This window comes from Camponotus vicinus, unplaced genomic scaffold (assembly GCF_025532165.1).
Source record: "Camponotus vicinus isolate PSW18456_S1 unplaced genomic scaffold, iyCamVici1.0 SCAF_11, whole genome shotgun sequence".
In the NCBI taxonomy this organism is placed as follows: domain Eukaryota; kingdom Metazoa; phylum Arthropoda; class Insecta; order Hymenoptera; family Formicidae; genus Camponotus; species Camponotus vicinus.
This window is the reverse complement of record NW_028141947.1, coordinates 3,794,060-3,812,843: the sequence shown is the minus strand read 5'-3', so window position 1 is coordinate 3,812,843 and position 18,784 is coordinate 3,794,060. Positions and strand designations below refer to the sequence as shown.

Genomic DNA, 18,784 nt, shown 5'->3' with positions numbered 1-18,784 from the left:
TTATTAAACGCGATCTCGCATTCTTTTGACCATTTAAAAACAGTGTTTTTCTTTAATAAATTGTTCATCGGATATAGCATAGTGCTTAAGTTTTTTATAAACCGGCCATAGTAATTAATTAAACCAAGAAGCGCTCGTAATTCTGTGACATTCGTAGGTCTAGGCATTTTCTGTAGGGCTTCAATTTTTTTTAATTCTTTTGAAATTCCCTTTTTGCTTATGACATAACCGCAATATGTAATTTGATCCTTAAAGAAAGCACATTTATCTATATTTATCTGTATGTTATGCTCCGATAACCGTCGCAAAACTGCCTCTAATCTCTCTAAATGCTGCTCCTTATTTTTTCCCGCGACTCTAATGTCATCTAAAAATACCGCCACCCCGGGTATTCCTTCTAATATACTTTCCATCGTTCTTTGCCATATAGCGGGTGCCGACGCCACTCCGTACATTAATCTATTACATTTAAATAGTCCCTTATGCGTACTTAAAGTCAGTATCTCTCTATCTGCTTCCGCGACCGGTAATTATAAATACGCCTGTTTTAAATCAATTTTTGAAAATATCGTGCCTTCCGACATTGACGCAAATAATTCCTCTATAGTGGGCAGTGGGTGTTCATCAATTATTAATGCAGGATTTACTGTAGTACTGAAATCGCCACAGATTCTAATTCCGCCGTCTTTCTTTAAGACGGGCACGATGGGCGTGGCCCATCTCGATGATTCTACTTTTTCTAAAATTCCCGCGTCCACCATGCGCTCTAATTCTTTTTCTACTTTTTCCAAAATTTTAAACGGTACTGTGCGGTTTTTAATGAATACCGGCTTCGCGTCGGGCTTTAACTTTAAATGTGCTTTATATTTTAGAATGTGAGCAAATTCTTCGTTTAATGTATTGTTGTATTTGTTTAACAAATCTTTTAAATTATTTTGACTAAATGCATCTAATGTTTCAACATCTTCTATTTCTGTTAAACTATTTTTAACTTTAGCTAATGTCTTTAATTTATATATCCACTCTCTGCCCAGCAAGGGATCTCTGTCGTATTTCACGACATACATATTTAATATTTTAATTTCATCTAAATCTTTAACTTTGACTCTAATAAAGCCGAGAGGCACGAAATTTTTCTTACAGTACGACCGTAATTTTAAATTCATTTTGCACAATGTTAATTTCGGGAATGTTTTTCGAAGCCACTTTTCGCTTACCAGCGTGACCGCTGAGCCGCAATCAACATCAAAAACAATGTTCCGGTTTTCGATTCGGAGGGGTATTGTGAACTTCGCTCTGTGCTCGAGGTGCTCCTCGTACTCCGTTACGTTACACACTTCCTCTAACATGTGTGTTTGATCCTTCTTTTTACACACTTTTTGCAGATGTACAAAACCTCCGCATTCTCTACACTTTATTGTCCGAGGAAGGGTACAGTCGCTTGCGTAGTGAGCCTGTCCACACCTGAAACATACAATATCGTTAACCTTGGAATTCGCGCGCTTATTGCTATTATAATTGTTATATTTTGAAAACTTGGAGCGATTTGTCTGTTGTGGATTGTCCTTTCTCGCTCTCTGTTGATTGCCTTTGTGTCCTCTTCTTTCGTCTCGACCTTTTGACTTCTTGTATTTGGCTCCCGTTCCAACCAAGTCTACCGCTGCTTCTGTTGGGCTTTCTTCCTTCAACTTATTGACTCCTTTCTCTGCCAGTTCCATCCCGCACGCGGTTTTTAATGCTGTTTCTCTGGTCAGCTTGGCCGTCTCCAAAAGTCTTGATTGAATTCTCTGATTTCTTAATCCAAACACGAATTGGTTTCTCAATTCTGTTTGCAAATATTCTCCAAATTTGCAGTGTAACGATAATTTTTGCAGGGCCGCCATATATTCCTGCGCACTTTCTTCTGGGCGCTGCATTCTCTTCCGAAATATGTATATTTCTGCAATCTCTAACGGCTCTGGCTCGTAAAATTCTTTTAATTTTTCGAGTAACATAGCATATCTTTGAGTATACGGGTCTAGAGTACACAATCGGTCACAAAGGATTCCAAACGCCTCTGCTCCCATGAAATGTAATAAATATGCTACTTGATCCGCCTCCTCCCGAATTTGGAACACTCGAAACGTACCTTCCAGTCGTTGCAACCATCGACCCCACGGCTGCCGTCCTGGATCGAACATGTCGATTTGCAATGGACTCGTGACTGCTATCCCTCGTCTTGGGCTTGTTCCTTGCTCTGGGGCTTGTCCTTGCGATCATCCTCCCGTGGTTGGCATCTTGGAAGATTCTTATATTCTTCTTACTCCTTGCTGCTGGCCACGTGTTACTTTCGATATCACTTGAATGGCCGCCAGTACGCGGAGAGAAGAGGGAGGGGAGAAGAAAAAAAATTTCTTCCTCTTTTAAACAAAATCGTTTTAAATCCTCGTCGCCAGCTGTTATATCTTTACTAAGTGTATAGGCGGTCAGGATAGGGCGGAGTAAGGTAATAGGTATCACTGCCTCTAGTTCTGGAGAATAAGACTGTATATTTAATATACATGTGCTCCTTAGCCGGTACAAAAGCGGACGAGAGCAAGTCCTGCTCCGTATCACGAGTCCTAGCTGCGTAGGCACACGGAAAAGTGGGGGCCATGATTTGGCATAATCGGGGGCTCCATAATAAATAAATATAAACATAAATCCATAAACGCGCGCGTAATATAAATGTCGATACGTATCATCGATCAATGCATAGATGTAACTTTTGATCGATTGGATAAAGTTATCCAAACAGTTAATGTCAAATTTACGCAATTCTCCAATATCGCGTCCACTGTAATAAATCCGAAAGAAATATCAAATGTAATACGCGCGAGTGACGCTTTCAACAAGCATCAACTCGTCGATTGCGAACTGGCAGCTTTAGTTTTTAGTCCATAGTACGTAAGAAAAATATATATAAAACATAAATAAAGAGTTTTTTAAGTCTAAATCATGACGTAATTTCTTCGCACGCATTTCCATCCACCCAATCCTTCAAAGAATACTTCTATTTATATTGTTTATTAACTGATAATATTGTATACTTGCGATAATACAGAGATGACAGAGAGAGATAAAAGGGATAAAGAGAGAAAGAGAGAGGGATATTCAGAGATTGTTGGGAGCACAAAAGAAAAAATTTTTTTGTAACTGAACCTAGGGTTGAAAATGTGTTGTTATCTCGCTATGATTCACAGATTGCTCGAAAACGTCGGACCCCGAAATATCTCAAAATATAAGTTTATGACTAATATTGTATACTTGCGATAATACAGAGAGAAAAAGAGATAAAAGTGATAAAGAGATAGATAGAGGGATAGAGAGGGGGAGAGAGAGGGATAGAAAGATAAAGGGATAAAGAGAGAAAGAGAGAGAGAGAGAGAGAGAGAGAGAGAGAGGGAGAGGGAGGGATAGAGAGAGACCCAAAAGGAATACCGCCATTTTTGTTTATACGTGCGTCCCCCGCCCCGCAGCCCTCGCGCCATCGAAATCCCCTCCGTCCCGCGTGACGTCATCCACCCTCCATCCTGCGTGACGTCATTCCCCCGCGCCGCTGAGATCCCCTCGCCCCTCACCCCCCCTGAGATCCCAGGGTTAGAAACCGCCTAGTACTAACTACTGCGAGAGGGAGAATTTATCGTAGACCGTGTGATAAAAACCAAGGGAAGAGGTAACAATAAACAATTACTAGTTAGTTGGCGGGGATATCCTTCTAAATTCGATTCTTGGATACCAGCCTCGAGTTTAATATCAAAATGAGAGGGGAAGAATTTTACATAATCCTCCCGAGCAATAGTAGCATGCAATACTTTCCGGAAAATAAAACAACGTGTTTCACCGCCGAATTACCTCAACGTATAGACTTAAGCGGTCGTTGGGAAGTAGCGCTCACGGAGATCCAGTTTCCTTGTAGCTTTTTACATATACGCCCTGGAGAAGGTACATTACAATTCCTCAATGTTAGAAGGAAGAACGAAGAGATAATTCCTGTAGACGATGCCGAAGTACCACCAGGCGTTTATTCAAATATACGCGATATTATAGAAACGATGAATTACGCGTCCAAATTGGTAAACTCGCATATCGTTTGGGAATTAAAAGTCGGAGATAGAGTTGTTGTGAAACTTTCTTGCGTAGAAGAGAAATGCGACATGGTCCATTACGTATATTTTTCCGACAAACTTTGTCGAATACTCGGTTTTGATATAGACGATAAAAAACGTTCACGCTTACTTTTCCCGTCATTTCTTTTTGCACTCGAGGATGATATCGAGTATATAATAGCCGACAAACCAGCTAGCTTGTCGCGAGGCATTCCCGACAAACTTTTCGTCTACTGCGACATTTGCGAGCCTTATATCACGGGTGATGTACAATCGCCCCTTCTTCGAATAGTCGCGCTTGACGCTCGAAATGATTATTCGTTTGCATCTAGCCAGATAACCCATTTTTCGCCCGCACAATACATCGCTTTGCGTCAAACATGTTTCCGAACAATCGAAATAGATATAAGAGATCAACTGGGGGAAGGTATACCATTCGAATTCGGAACGTTGACTGTGACTTTGCACTTTAGACGTATCGATTAGATATTATAAAATACGCGGAATCTGAGAAAGAAAAAAAGCGCATTTGACCGTTCATCATTATTATTATTATTATTAATGGACTATTACTCGGTATATCGCGACGAATTACAGAACGGAGGCAGTCGCGGCGGCGGAATCCCGCGAGTTTTCGTCGGATCGCCCTATCAGCGCGGTCACGGAATCGGCAGTTTTCTCGGGGGATTATTCAGACGCGTACTACCATATTTAGGTAAAGCCGCGCGAGCTGTGGGGAAAGAAGCTTTACGAGCTGGCGTTAATGTAATCGAAGACGTCGAAAACAATACGCCATTTAAGGTAGCGGTCAAACACCGTTTTGAAGAATCGCGAGACAAACTCAAGAGAAAAGCCAAAGAAAAAATAAGTAGTCTAATGAAGGGCTCGGGATATAAGTCTGATGCGAAAATGCATGTAGCTCAGTTCCCTTTTGTCGGGCTTGATAATCACATCGCACGATCCGCAATAACATCGGCTCGTAAGCGACGACGGACGAGTAAGAAAATCAAAGCGGTTGGGAAAAAAAGAACGAGTACAAAAGCACAGAGAAATAAAAAGAAGAAATGTCGTACGGTTGTGAAAAAAAGACTTAAGACGTCTGCGAAACGACGTAAAATCGGTAAAAAACGTACCGTATCCGATATATTTTCTTAAGCGGTTATATTCGGAGCATTCTAATTTAACGACGGTGGCGAGCGACGGACGATAGCGAGCAATTTGCGATAAAGAAATATGTCTTTTCTTCACACGCATTCGAGCGAGTGTTTAAAGAGCGAACTAGATCTCTTCTCTCTACCACCTACGCAAACTAGCATCGAAAATTCGCAATGGATTCATTACAAACCCGTGACCTCTCTCTCGGACGACTCGCCGATAGAATTCGTCATCCCCGGACACGGAGAAGAATATTTAGATCTCACGCACACCATGCTGAGTCTTCGTCTACGTGTAGAAACAAACGCCGATTCCGCGAGACAGGCTTCAGGAACAAGCGCCGAAAGAATAGCCGTAGGCCCTATAAATCATTTGCTTCATTCTATCTTCAATCAAATCGACGTGTATTTCAATCAAAAGCTCGTGTCGCCTCCAAACAACGCTTACGCGTACCGAGCGTACATAGAGGCGTTGTTAAATTATTCTTCACCCGCAAAAACTTTCCATCTAACTTCATGTCTATGGGACATGGATGCACCTGGACACATGGACGATCTGTTGGAATCAAATCCCGGCAATCCCGCTCTCGCGAGACGCGCTCGTTACATTTCCGGAGGAAAGGCGTTAGATCTCGTAGGACATCTCCATTGCGACGTTTTCAATCAAGACAAATTTTTAATTAACGGTGTAGAAGTACGGTTGAGATTCGTTCGTTCGAAAGATTCGTTCTGCCTCATGGAAAGTAGCGGAACATCAAAAATTCACATTCTCGATGCTACCTTGCTCGTTAGAAGGGCGAAAATAAGCTCGGGTTTGTTACTCGCGCATGCTAGAATGATGAGTAAAGTTACAGCCAAGTATCCGCTCACGAGAGTCGAGGTTAAAACATTCACGATTCATAGCGGTGTTATGGGTGAATCGTTAGATAATGTAATACTCGGTCAATTACCGAAGCGAGTAATAGTCGGTTTCGTTAGTAATAAAGCGTTTAACGGCGACAGAAAATTAAATCCGTTTAATTTCAAGAACTACGGAATAAATTTCTTTTCGCTGTACGTCGATGGCACGCAAATTCCCAGTAGACCTTTGCAACCAGCTTTCTCCGCGGAGGAACCGCTTTACATCGAAGCCTATCAAACGCTTTTCTCGGGAACAGGTATTCATTTTTTGAACGAAGGAAATTCTATAAGCAGAGACGATTATTTCAAAGGATATACTTTATTCGCTTTTGATCTTACTCCCGATCTATCCGCTAATTGCGCTGGACATTGGAATCTCGTCAAACATGGTAGTTTACGATTAGAAGTGCGATTCGTAAGAGCACTTTCTGAGACGATTAATTGCATTATCTATGCCGAATTCGATAATGTCATAGAAATCGACTCGTCTCGTCAGGTCATCGTCGATTTTTCGGGGTAAATTTTTTATAGACGCTTAAAATTGTTCCCCCTCTACTTCGCTCAAAACTCCGACATCAGTGCGCAACGTTTCGAAAAATATTCAGTTTCGTTGGAGACACGCTCGGCGTCGTTGTTTCACATAGAGCCTCGCGTCGAATCACATAAGTTTTTTCGTAAGATGGATATAGTTGTCGATATTCAGGGTTTCCGCGATGCGAAGAAAAAGTTTATCCCTAAGGAGGTTGCTGTTGTAGCGATTGACGCTCCAATCGTCGATCATTGGATTATGATATCGCCGCATTCGTTTTCCGAATTACCTGAAAAAGTAAGACAAGAAAACAACTGGCTCACGCGAAATCATCACGGCATTGAATGGTTCGATGGCGAAACTAATCCGAAATATTTTACATCGCAACTGCGGCAAATTACAAGATGCGTGCGTCACATTTATGTTAGAGGAAACGAGAAAGCGAGTTATTTGAGGAATCTTTCTAGAAATACTTTCTAGAAATATATATAATTTGGAAGGCATCTCACCGACATTCAAAAATCTGACGGTAGAAGAAGAGTGCGGACATCACGGATTTCGAAAATTTGGAATCTTTCATTGCGCATTACGCAACGCTTACAAATTAAAAAGCTGGATTGTTGCGCAAAATAATTTCAGCAGCGACGGAGACAGCATTACTCAAACGATTTGCAGTTCTCCCGAAATTTTGATTGTAAGCGACGACGACGACGACGACGACGACGACGATGAAAATGAAAATATTAAAGCACAAATAATAAAATAGAGAAGAAAAATCTGCAAAAAATCGAACGTGCTGGTATTAACCGCCCCACGCAAACAGACACTGAAAATCGGTTAGCTATACAAACCGAAAACAAGCCACCAAAAGAAATTATTCAAATAATACCGCTTGTTCGCTCGTCTTCGCTGCAAACAAATGGACTCTCGTGAAATTCTGCAAGCATTGCGTCAGCTAGATGTCAAACATGTGGGAGTCTATCCTGCCGACAGATTGCCGATGGTGTGGACGAGGTCGACGGCCATCGTCGCTAATACAGACAATCATAATCGCCCTGGAGAACACTGGATCGCTTTCTTCCTCGATGAAGACGGTACAGGGACATACTTCGATAGCTACGGAATACCGCCCTTGTATCCGGGTTTTTTCCTACGTCTCCGACGAAATTCCAACATTTATCGATGGAATACCGAACAACTACAAGGGCTTTTCTCTCAAACCTGCGGACTCTACAGTTGTGTATTTTTATATTACATGTGCAGCGGTTACGATCTCGATGGATTTCTTAGTCTTTTTTCCGAAAATTGCGAATATAACGATCATTTAATCGTAGAATTATTTCATAAAATTTTTCTTCGCGAAAAGAAACATGAAAAATATAATGTTAATTAATAGCGTGTTTAATTGTAAGAAGATATAAAAAATATTTTTGCGAAGTACTACGAATTGTATGCGGGTATATTAATAAATGTGAAAATTTTTTATCTTAATTCGTGTTTAATACTTTTAGCTTTTCCCTTCTTCCTTTTTATAACATCTCACCTCGCGTTCGATCATCTGCATGTTCATCATCTTTTTACCTCTGTAGTGCAATGTAGTCTAATTATAATTATTGTCTCGTGCCGAGACTTTGTCTTTTCCGATAAAGCGCGTCATGAACCGTTCGAGCGGAGGGGCTTGTTTCGATATTCCATAGTGGGCCCCAAGACGGAGTGGGGAGGTAAGGATTGTTTCCTCGAGACATATACCGGCTACCCCCGAAAGTCGGTAGGTGAGGGGTTTGTTCTGCCAAGACGTAGCGACTAAGGGCTAGGTAACGGGAATTTGACTCGGAACCCTATACAGGTGGGCCAGAGCTGGAGTGGGAGGAGGATTGCTTCTTCGAGTCTAGTACCGTGGAGGTAGGGAAATAAAAATTTGATAAATCGGCGACACAGCCGGCGTCGACCAATCGCAGCTCTGGGCCACTATGGTGCAAGCCAATCAAAATCGAGACTTCGGGAGGTGGGGTATTGTTTCCACCAATCAGAACGCCTCCCTCCACTTCACCTGGCCACGCCCACGGCGCCAGGGGTCGAGTGGTGGGGGTTTGTTTTGACGCACCATAGTGGCCCATATCTACTAATGTCATGTATAATAAACACTATAAAATGTAATAAATTTATTGCAAACTTACCAGTTTGTTGTATATTAAATATTATCCAGCCATCCTCTTTAAAATGTAAAGTCATTCCAAAAAACACTAAAAAGTACAATAAACTGTCATTTAAAGTATTAATAAAATTGTGATACAATTCTGCGTAGTATACGATGTAGGTATGTAATCATCCGCCGACTTATTTAAATTTGGTATCGACCCTTTTATCTGTTTAGCAGAATAATTATAATCTCGTACTATTTTCAATACGGAACAATATTTTTGTTTTATCCGAAAATTAATTAGCCGCCTTGTAACAAATAAATTGTTTCCAGGTATTTGAATGGACGAAAGGTTCTTCATAACTTCACCCAAATAGTCGGAAGTTGGCTCGCTAAAGTTATAAAAGTTGTGTATTTATTGATGTGTCAACGAAAGGCATTAAAAAAAAATTATATATATATACATATGTGTGTGTGTGTGTGTGTGTGTGTGTGTGTGTGTGTGTGTATACAGGGTGTTCGGAAATTCAATCGCCAAATTTTCAGAGATTGTCGGGGACACCATAAGAATCATTTTTTTGCAAATGAACCTGGGGTCGGAAACGTGTCATTACATCGCTACGGCATGCGGAGTGTTTGAAAGAGTGAATGAAACCCTTCACTTTTTATTGCATATTCTTGTAGCCCTTCAAAAATTCAAGGTGGCCTTGTCGTGACCTTGGCGACGCCATCCAAGGTCGAACACATGGCGCCAGTAAAGGCGCCTTTTTACACCCTACAACTTTTATTTGAAACAATTTTTTGTAAATCTTCTATTTTTTGTGATATTTCGAGGTCTCGATTCTTTCAAACACTCCGTATACCGTAGCGATGTAATGACACGTTTCCGATCCCAGGTTCATTTGCAAAAAAATGATTCTTATGGTGCCCCCGACAATCTCTGAAAATTTGTCGATTGAATTTCCGAACACCCTGTATATATGTATGTATAATTACCACAATCAAATCTTACATTAATTATATTTTATATTTAATTTAATTAAATATATAATTAATTACATAATTAATCATATGATTTATAGTTTTTATATAAATATTTGATGCTATAGTTTAAATTATAATTTAACTAGGAATGGCCAAACTTTTAAAAGATAAGAGTATGTATAAATTGAAAGTATATCTTGAATATTTGACATTGAAGGTAAAAAGAATTGTGAGTGGTAATAATAAAGTATGTATAAGGATAATAAAATATGAAAGAAACGATGTAAGTTTAAATAAAAATAAAATAAATTAAATTTAAATATAAATAGTAATTATAAAAATTAAATCAAAATTGGCTTAAGAGCCATAACGCGGTAATTGGGGCGCAGGGGAATAACGAAAAATCTTGTGTAGTTTTTAGATTTGAAATACACAACAATCAATAAGAAGGAAGTGTTTCTTTTCCTGCGCCCCAACTACCGCGCTGTGACTTTTATGCCAATTTTGATTTAATTTTGATTTATTTATTTGAGTCAAATTTCTAATTATTAATAGTAATTATAGTAATATAGTATATTACTTACTTGTCCTTTACATATATACGAATACTCTCTCAAAATATCTCTTCAGTAATCATGTGTTGTATCGTACGCAATACATTGGATACTATAATTATATAATTTACATAAGAATATAAATAAGATAATAGTTATAGTAAATAATAATAAATAATTATGGTAAAAGTGCATAAGAAGTTACACATCACCAACTTTATCGTTTGGATATGTTATAGAAAAAGTTGTCCTGAGTAATTTCGCGTAAAAAAATAAATGAGAGACGGTATTGGTTTAGAAGAGATATAACAAGTTAAAGTTTGACAATTTTAATACTTTTCTCTCTCTCTCTTAAACTGATATTATAAACTAATATTAAAAACATTATGTATGAGGTTTGTTTACATTGTAATAATTTACAATAAAATACTCTTTATATAATGTAATCCAAACAAAATTTTATATTTAAAGAAACATGTTTGCGTTATGTTACCTTCTTCTATCATTTTACGATCTTCGCAATAATTAATTAGATATTAATTTAAAATATCGGCCAATGCGTGCGAGCACAAGCGCGCGGCGACGAGAGCCATTCTATTATAAACTAATACCAGATACACGACGAAACGATGGGTGGAGTGCTCCAAACGTAACGTTGAAGCGCCGCGTGCTGTCATCATGTTTTGGAAAAAGCCCTACTAACCGCTTTGCCGAGCGCTAAGTATCAGGTTACAGTAGGACGCCTTTCTTCGCTTCTATTCACGCAAATTGGCCGATCTTTTCAAATTAATATCTCATTAATTATTGCGAAGATAGCAAAACAATACAGGACTTTTCTACTCAATTTTACCCGCTTTATCTGTACACGAGAATTGAAGCAATTATTACAGAACACCCTATATATGTATACAGTGTCCCATTTTAAAGTTTACAGTACTATATCTCGCAAACCAATGATTTTAGAGAAAAATGTTTCAGACAAAAGTTGTTTTACTCGAAGGGAGACATAAGATGATGCCACTGATTTGACCTTAGGTAATTATTTGAAGGTCACATGAAGGTTACATTTAATTTTTTAAACAGAACTCCTTACTTTTTATTACTTACTCTTACAGCTTATCTCGAAAGCTTTCTAAAATACTATAATAAAGTATTTTTTCATTGAATACTTTTCAAATTACGAGGCTTGAAATAATTTCTTAATTTTACATAAACCATAAAATATCTAATAAAATATTCATTTTTTTATTATCTTACCTTAACACTTTTATGCACAAAATAACGTGAGGAATTAATTGGTGTAAAGAAAAAATAGTTGTTTTTTTTTTTAAATATGTAATTGTTAATTGCAAATTACATTTTTCTTAGAAACAATTATGTATTTTCTTTACACTAATTGATTCTTCATATTATTTTGTGTATAAAAGTATTAAGGTAAGATAATCAAAACCCTTATATGACCTTTAAATAATTATCCAAGGTCCAACCAATGACATCATCTTATGTACCTCTTCGAGTTAAACAACTTTTGTCTGAAACATTTTTCTCTAACATCATTGGTTTGCGAGATATAGCACTGTAAACTTTAAAATTGGGACACCCTGTATAATATATTTTATATATAACAACTTCATTCATGTATGTGTATATGTGTGCATGTATATATAATGAGGCTATTTTATATAAAATTGAAGTTTTTATCAGCTATTCTGTTTATCATTTAAGCATTTATATTCAAAAATTTATCATAATCAATTTTTATTTATATTATCATATCTTTAATGTAACGGGGATGTTCAAAAGAACTGTTGAATGATGTATTATAAAGTGATGTATTATATTCAGTATCAAAATGAAGGGATTCCTGCTGAAATTGTACCACAAACAAGTCTGTCATCCGGGTATTTGGCAGAGCCTATAGAAAATAATTTTAATGTATTTACTTAGTTAATATTGGGTTTAATACACAGTAGCAATATATATTAGGGCTGCTTCCTACGTATACGTCAAAAAAATTTATTATCTCTCTCTCTCTCTCTCTTTCTCTCTCAAAATATAGAATAAATAATTCAAAAATAATATTAATAATAATATAAATGGTTACATAATATAACTTTTAAATTAAATATTTCTAACTTCATATAGCAAAATTATCTTATTACACAATTTCCATGTATATATATGCTTAACTTTATAATAACTTTATACATAATAATTTATGCAATCTGAATGATAATTTCTTTTATATATTTTAATAAATTTTATAATTTAAAAATGTTGGTCAAATGTAACATAGTGACTTTAACAAATAAAAGAAACACTACACGGTAAAAAACATTTTGTATTTCTGTTGAAATTTTCTCGTGTAAAAATTTTTGTGTTAAATTTTTAACATACTCTTATGTTAATGTAACATATTGTCATTCCGTTATTTTGACTTTCCTGCGTTGAGTTAATATTAACCGTTTCTAAGAGTCAAAACAACACAATTAATATGTAAATGCACGAATTTTTGATGAAATATGTTATATGTTAAAATGAACAGATAAGTTGTGTTACTTTTCTCTCTATAACAGTTTCCATCTATTAAATCGACATGTCTCTTGTGTTATTTATCATAAAGAGATATCACTGTCTTTTATTTTTTTGGTTGCCACGCGCAAGTGCGGACACGATTACTGTGCGGCAAGGAGTGATACGACAACAAGCATTTATGCATCTATCCGTATGTTTTATATGTGTTGAAGCCATTTTATTGTGTGTTTATAAGCGTAAGAGGTGAAGCGAGTAATATTCTTTCAGTGAAGTTATATAGTGAAGATAAAGTACATGTGTGGCGGTTAATATTATTTTATTAAATAAGAACTATGTCTTGCAGATTGTAAATTAATGGATATACGAGTTAATGAATTTGATACTTTTCTCCGTAATGTAATGTACCTTTGTAACATTGAATAAAATAATTTGTGCAGAAAAATGTGTTATTTCTTGACAATATTTAATATTAGTATTATTTCTTAACAATAAGTAATATATAGTATCACTGCAACGATAATACTAATAATATATCAATTAACATTTTAAAAATGTAACGTTAACATTTTTTTTACGTTAAAATGTAGAATTCTTAACACACGGATTATATAAATTTAACATTTTAATTTTATCAAAATCTTTAAATAACTACTTTTAAAAATGTAAGAATAACATTTTCTTTTAATTAAATTTAACACTGTAAATATGTTAATTTAACATGAACTTTACTTCCAGATAACGTTTAAGTGTTACATTTTTGTGTTAATTTTTCACATATTATTTGTGTTATTTATTTACATATTTGCCTTCTGTTAAATTAACATTAAAATTAGAGTGGATAAATTGGGACATATGAAATATGTTAAATTTAACACAAAATTTTTTACTGTGTATTCTCTCACTATTCTGATTCATAAAAAAAAATTATACGCTATGATAAAGCTAAAATTATAAAGAGCTTCTGCAATATATATGTACATATATCTTTATGTATAACTCAAACCTTGCTCACTAGCAAATAATATGATACATATATGTATATATATATATATCATACTTGCAAACAATATGATACATATATATATACATATATGTATCATATTATTTGCTAGTGAGCAAGTTTTGCGATAAAGAATGCTTAAAATAACCTGATTGATGACATAAAATCCAAGAAATGCGACAATAGCCTCATTTAACAAAGAGGATAACGAACAAAGTGGATTTTCAGAATAAGAACATTCCTGTATTATTTTATGGGCCATGAAGCGGGCAACTTTGATTTTAGTCGCAACAGAATCTACAGAGTTATTGTAGATAATATCTGCTTCTCTGAAAATTAAAGAAAACGTTTTATATAATGTTTATTTCTGTTGTATAATTGTACATAAAAATATTGTATTTCCAAATTTATAATTAAATGATTCTATTAAATTAACATATTAATTATATATTAATGTTTTATTTATAAATGCTCATTACGAAGTAAAGCAGTATATTGGAAGCGAATACCGCATTATACAGGGTGAGTCAAAAGTATGTTTTAAAAATTTGTGAGCGTGTTCCTGGATAAAAAGGAAGAACAAATGTTCATATGAACATATGGTCGCAAATGCTTTGTTGTCGAGATAATGGACATAAATCAGCAGTATCAAATAATGCTTTATTTGAACGTTTACAATTTTCTTATTGTTGTTTGTTTTTTTTTGTTTTTTTTTGTTTTTTATCTCGACAAAGCATTTGCGACCATATGTTCATATGAACATTTGTTCTTCCTTTTTATCCAGGAACACGCTCACAAATTTTTAAAACATACTTTTGACTCACCCTGTATATACATATAGTATATATATATATATATATATATACAGGGTGGCCCACATAACTCTTAACAGCTCAATATCTCGAAAACTATGCCATCGATTTTAAAGTTCTTGGTCTTAAATTGCATGGATCTGAAGGGCCTTTCTAACTACATAAACGTGAAGTGGCCCCCCTTCCCCTTTAAGGGGGGGCGGGGGTAACTTTATAATTTTAAATGGAACCCCCTATAAAACGTTACATATTTAGATTCTACAGGAAAAAACAAGTAAATTTTGTCTGAAACATTTTTTTGTCAGATATTTCCATGATGAGATATAACAGTTTGAAGTTTCGACTTGTAGGTACTTACTAAGCGCTCGGAAATAGCGTTGTTGAATTATACGCGCTTGAGTTCTTTGCTTATTCGTGAAGAAATAAAATGTTCTTTAAATTAAATGTTCAAAATGTCCACCACGGACTTGTAAACATTTATGTACTCGAAACATCAAAGTTGTTCTAACATTTGTTAATATTTCGGGAGTCACTGAAGCGCAAGCGTCACGTATTCTTTGTTTCATATTCTCTTTTGTCGTCGGCGGTTCAAACATAACTTTGTCCTTTACATATCCCCATAAGAAGAAATCTAATGGTGTTAGATCGGGGGATCGAGGAGGCCATTGACGAGGTCCCCCACGACCTATCCATTTGTTCCCAAATTTTTCATTCAAAAATTGTCTGGTGATGATTGCAAAATGTGGAGGAGCGCCGTCTTGTTGAAACCACATTTCTCTTCTAATGTGTAGTGGCACATCTTCCAAAAGCGCAGGCAAATGATTTTTTAATAAATCACAATAACTTTCAGATGTTACAGTTTCTTCAAAAAAATAAGGTCCAATCACAAAATCTCTTATTATGCCACACCAAACATTTAAAGACCATCGATGTTGAAAGGGAACAGATCGCATCCAATGTGGGTTTTCAACGGCCCAATAATGCATATTATGTTTATTTACATGTCCTGAATTCATAAAAGTAGCCTCATCGGAAAAAAGTATTTTGCATAAAAAGTCATTTTCCATAACACCCTGCAGCCACTCACAAAATGTTACGCGGTGATCGTAGTCTGCCATCGAAAGCTCTTGTGATAAAATCAAGTGATATGGATGATATTTTTGCCGTTTCAAAATTCGTTGAATTGAAGAACGACTGATATGTGATGTTTGTGCAAGTTTACGTTGACTAATATGAGGATTTAATGTAATTGCAGCAAGAATATTGACACTATTATTTTCATTAGTGACAGGTTTAGGTTTATTGCGAATTTTTTTACACAATTCACCGTGCTCACGAAGCCGCTTTTCTAAATTATAAAATGTTACATGAGATTTTTCGATCCCATAACGTTCAAAAAACATCACTGCTGCACGCCGATAATTTTTTTGGCATTCACCTAACACTAATAACATATTCACTTCTGTATCAAAAATAGCCATAATCACAATGTTACTGCTTGAATAACAGCTCTAAACTGAAAACGTTTTCATGGATAATTGAGTCAAACTCAAGAATTGTAAATATTATTATTTTTGTTTTTTCACGAATAAGCAAAGAACTCAAGCGCGTATAATTCAACAACGCTATTTCCGAGCGCTTCAAGTAAGTACCTACAAGTCGAAACTTCAAACTGTTATATCTCATCATGGAAATATCTGACAAAAAAATGTTTCAAACAAAATTTACTTGTTCTTTCCTGTAGAATCTAAATGTATAACGTTTTATAGGGGGTTCCATTTAAAATTATAAAGTTACCCCCGCCCCCCCTTAAAGGGGAAGGGGGGGCCACTTCACGTTTATGTAGTTAGAAAGGCCCTTCAGATCCATGCAATTTAAGACCAAGAACATTAAAATCGATGGCATAGTTTTCGAGATATTGAGCTGTTAAGAGTTATGTGGGTCACCCTGTATATATATATATATATATAAATTTTTTAAATTTTGATCGATAAAAGTGAAAACCTTAATATAATACTTATACCTATACCTTAATATAATTATTTAATTTACAATTTTATATTTTAATTTATGATTTGTTTTTTATTTTAATTTGTAATTTGTTTTTCAATTTGCTGATTATAAAATATATATATTTGAATATTATTCTTTGTATAAGTTGATGTACATTGAAGATATAGGTTGTCCAGAAAGTTATTGTGGTTTTTAACCTTCAAGTTCAAATACGCATATTTTAGCAAGTGAACTTTATTAATTGAAAAGAGAACTATTGAAATTTAAATATTTTTGCCAACGAGAAACAATATTTATTTATTCCTGTAGCATAAAATTCAGATTTCTAGAAGCGACAAACTCTTCGAAGGCGTTTTTGACAGTAGCTTTATTGTTAAAGGTTTTCCCCTGCAAGAAATTGTCGAAATGTTTAAAGAAGTGATAGTTGGTGAGAAGACCGGCGAATATGATGGGTGAGACAGAGTTTCATGGAGCTTCATAGCTCAATTGATTAATTCAGCGTCGGTTGTGCGGCGTGTAGTCGAGCATTGTCGTGTATAACAATTGGAATTTTTCTGCTGACCAATACCGAACGCAAACGTGTCAGTTCCTGATGCATTTTGCCAATTTCTTGACAGTACCTCTCTGCCGTGATAATTCTGCCCGAATTTAAAAAGCTGTAGTAGATTATCTCGGCTGACGACTACCAAATAGTCACCATAATCTTCTTTTAATACAATTTTGGTTTCGGAGAGTGTTTTGGCGCTCCATCATGGTCTAACTTGTGCAAAACGTCGACGATTATCGTACAAGATCCATTTTTCATCGCACGTTACAATGCGATCAAGAAACGGATTATTTTGTTTGCGCAAAATCAATGCAGAACACACTTCAAAGTGACGATTTTTTTTATTTTCGCTCAATTGATGCGGCATTCATTTGTCGAGCTTTTTTGTTTTTCCAATTCGTTCCAGGTAATCAGAAACAGCTGACTTGCTTACGCCACGTTTTTCCGCTAGTTCTTGAATCGATGTGCGTGACTCTGTTTCAACTAACACCTTCAAGTGGTCGTCGTCAATAATCGCAGTCGTCCAGAACTTTTCAACTTTAAGGCTCTCATCTCCACTGAAATTTACAAAAACCACCATTGCATTGTACGTTCATTAGCGGTTCCTAGACCAAATGCATCGTTAATATTGCGAGCCTTCAGCTGCTTTACGACTCATTTTGAATTCATATAAAAAAATCGCTGGAATTTGCTACTTTTTTATTCTTAATTTTATAGTTTAAATAAAATGCAAACCAATATCAAAACACAGTTATTTTTATTAAAATGTAGAGCGAAGTTTGCGCTTTTAAATTGATATAACATAGATACAAAAGAAAGACAACGTAAAAAAAGCGCCAAATTTTAAACAACAAAAATCGCAATGACTTTCTGGACAAATAATAAACGTGACTAATAATAAACGATTAGATATGTTTCTCCTCTCATTGCTTCATACAATTTTACTTATTTTTTAAAATATTATTAATTAAAACATTATTTTAATTTTATAACATGTTAATATTTTAAAACTTAATTTAATAAATTAACGTTTTAATCAGTTGATAAGTGTCAAAATTTAAAGAAATATTAATTTGTTAATTGAATTTTAAAATAATAATATGTTGTAAATAATATATTATAATACTTTAAAATTAATTGAAATTAATTAATATTTTTTGACAGAGTAAATCAGTTAAACTCTTAAGAATGTTCATGGAATGCGCGCGCGTTAGCGCGCGCTGCGAGCTAGTCCACTATTAAAAAAGGCATGTTAAATCGATTTTCGTAAGTATTGTTGCCGCTTTTCCGTGATGCTGATTGATTGTCTCGATTTTCTCTTATTATGAATTTATATTCAGAGTATAGAGCGGTTGTCATCGCGAAGGTAATCGTTTATATTAAAAGGTTAATAGTTTGTTATAGAAAAAAGAAAAAAATACAAAACGAGAAATGATAGCAATTAAAACACTTTCAAAATATTTAAGAAGAGAATTCGAAATGGTATTTG

General features: G+C 35.4%; 1 protein-coding gene and 1 pseudogene across 1 annotated transcript; both read left to right on the top strand.

Moving 5' to 3' along the window:
* Positions 1-5,360: 5,360 nt before the first annotated feature.
* Positions 5,361-6,701, top strand: LOC145961785 (uncharacterized protein F54H12.2-like). The gene is made up of 2 exons (XM_083082240.1): positions 5,361-6,258; positions 6,439-6,701. The coding sequence occupies exons 1-2, from the start codon at positions 5,361-5,363 to the stop codon at positions 6,699-6,701; spliced, it is 1,161 nt and encodes a 386-aa protein (XP_082938366.1).
* Positions 6,702-6,817: 116 nt separating this feature from the next.
* On the top strand, positions 6,818-7,745 carry LOC145961784 (uncharacterized; annotated as a pseudogene).
* Positions 7,746-18,784: the final 11,039 nt, after the last annotated feature.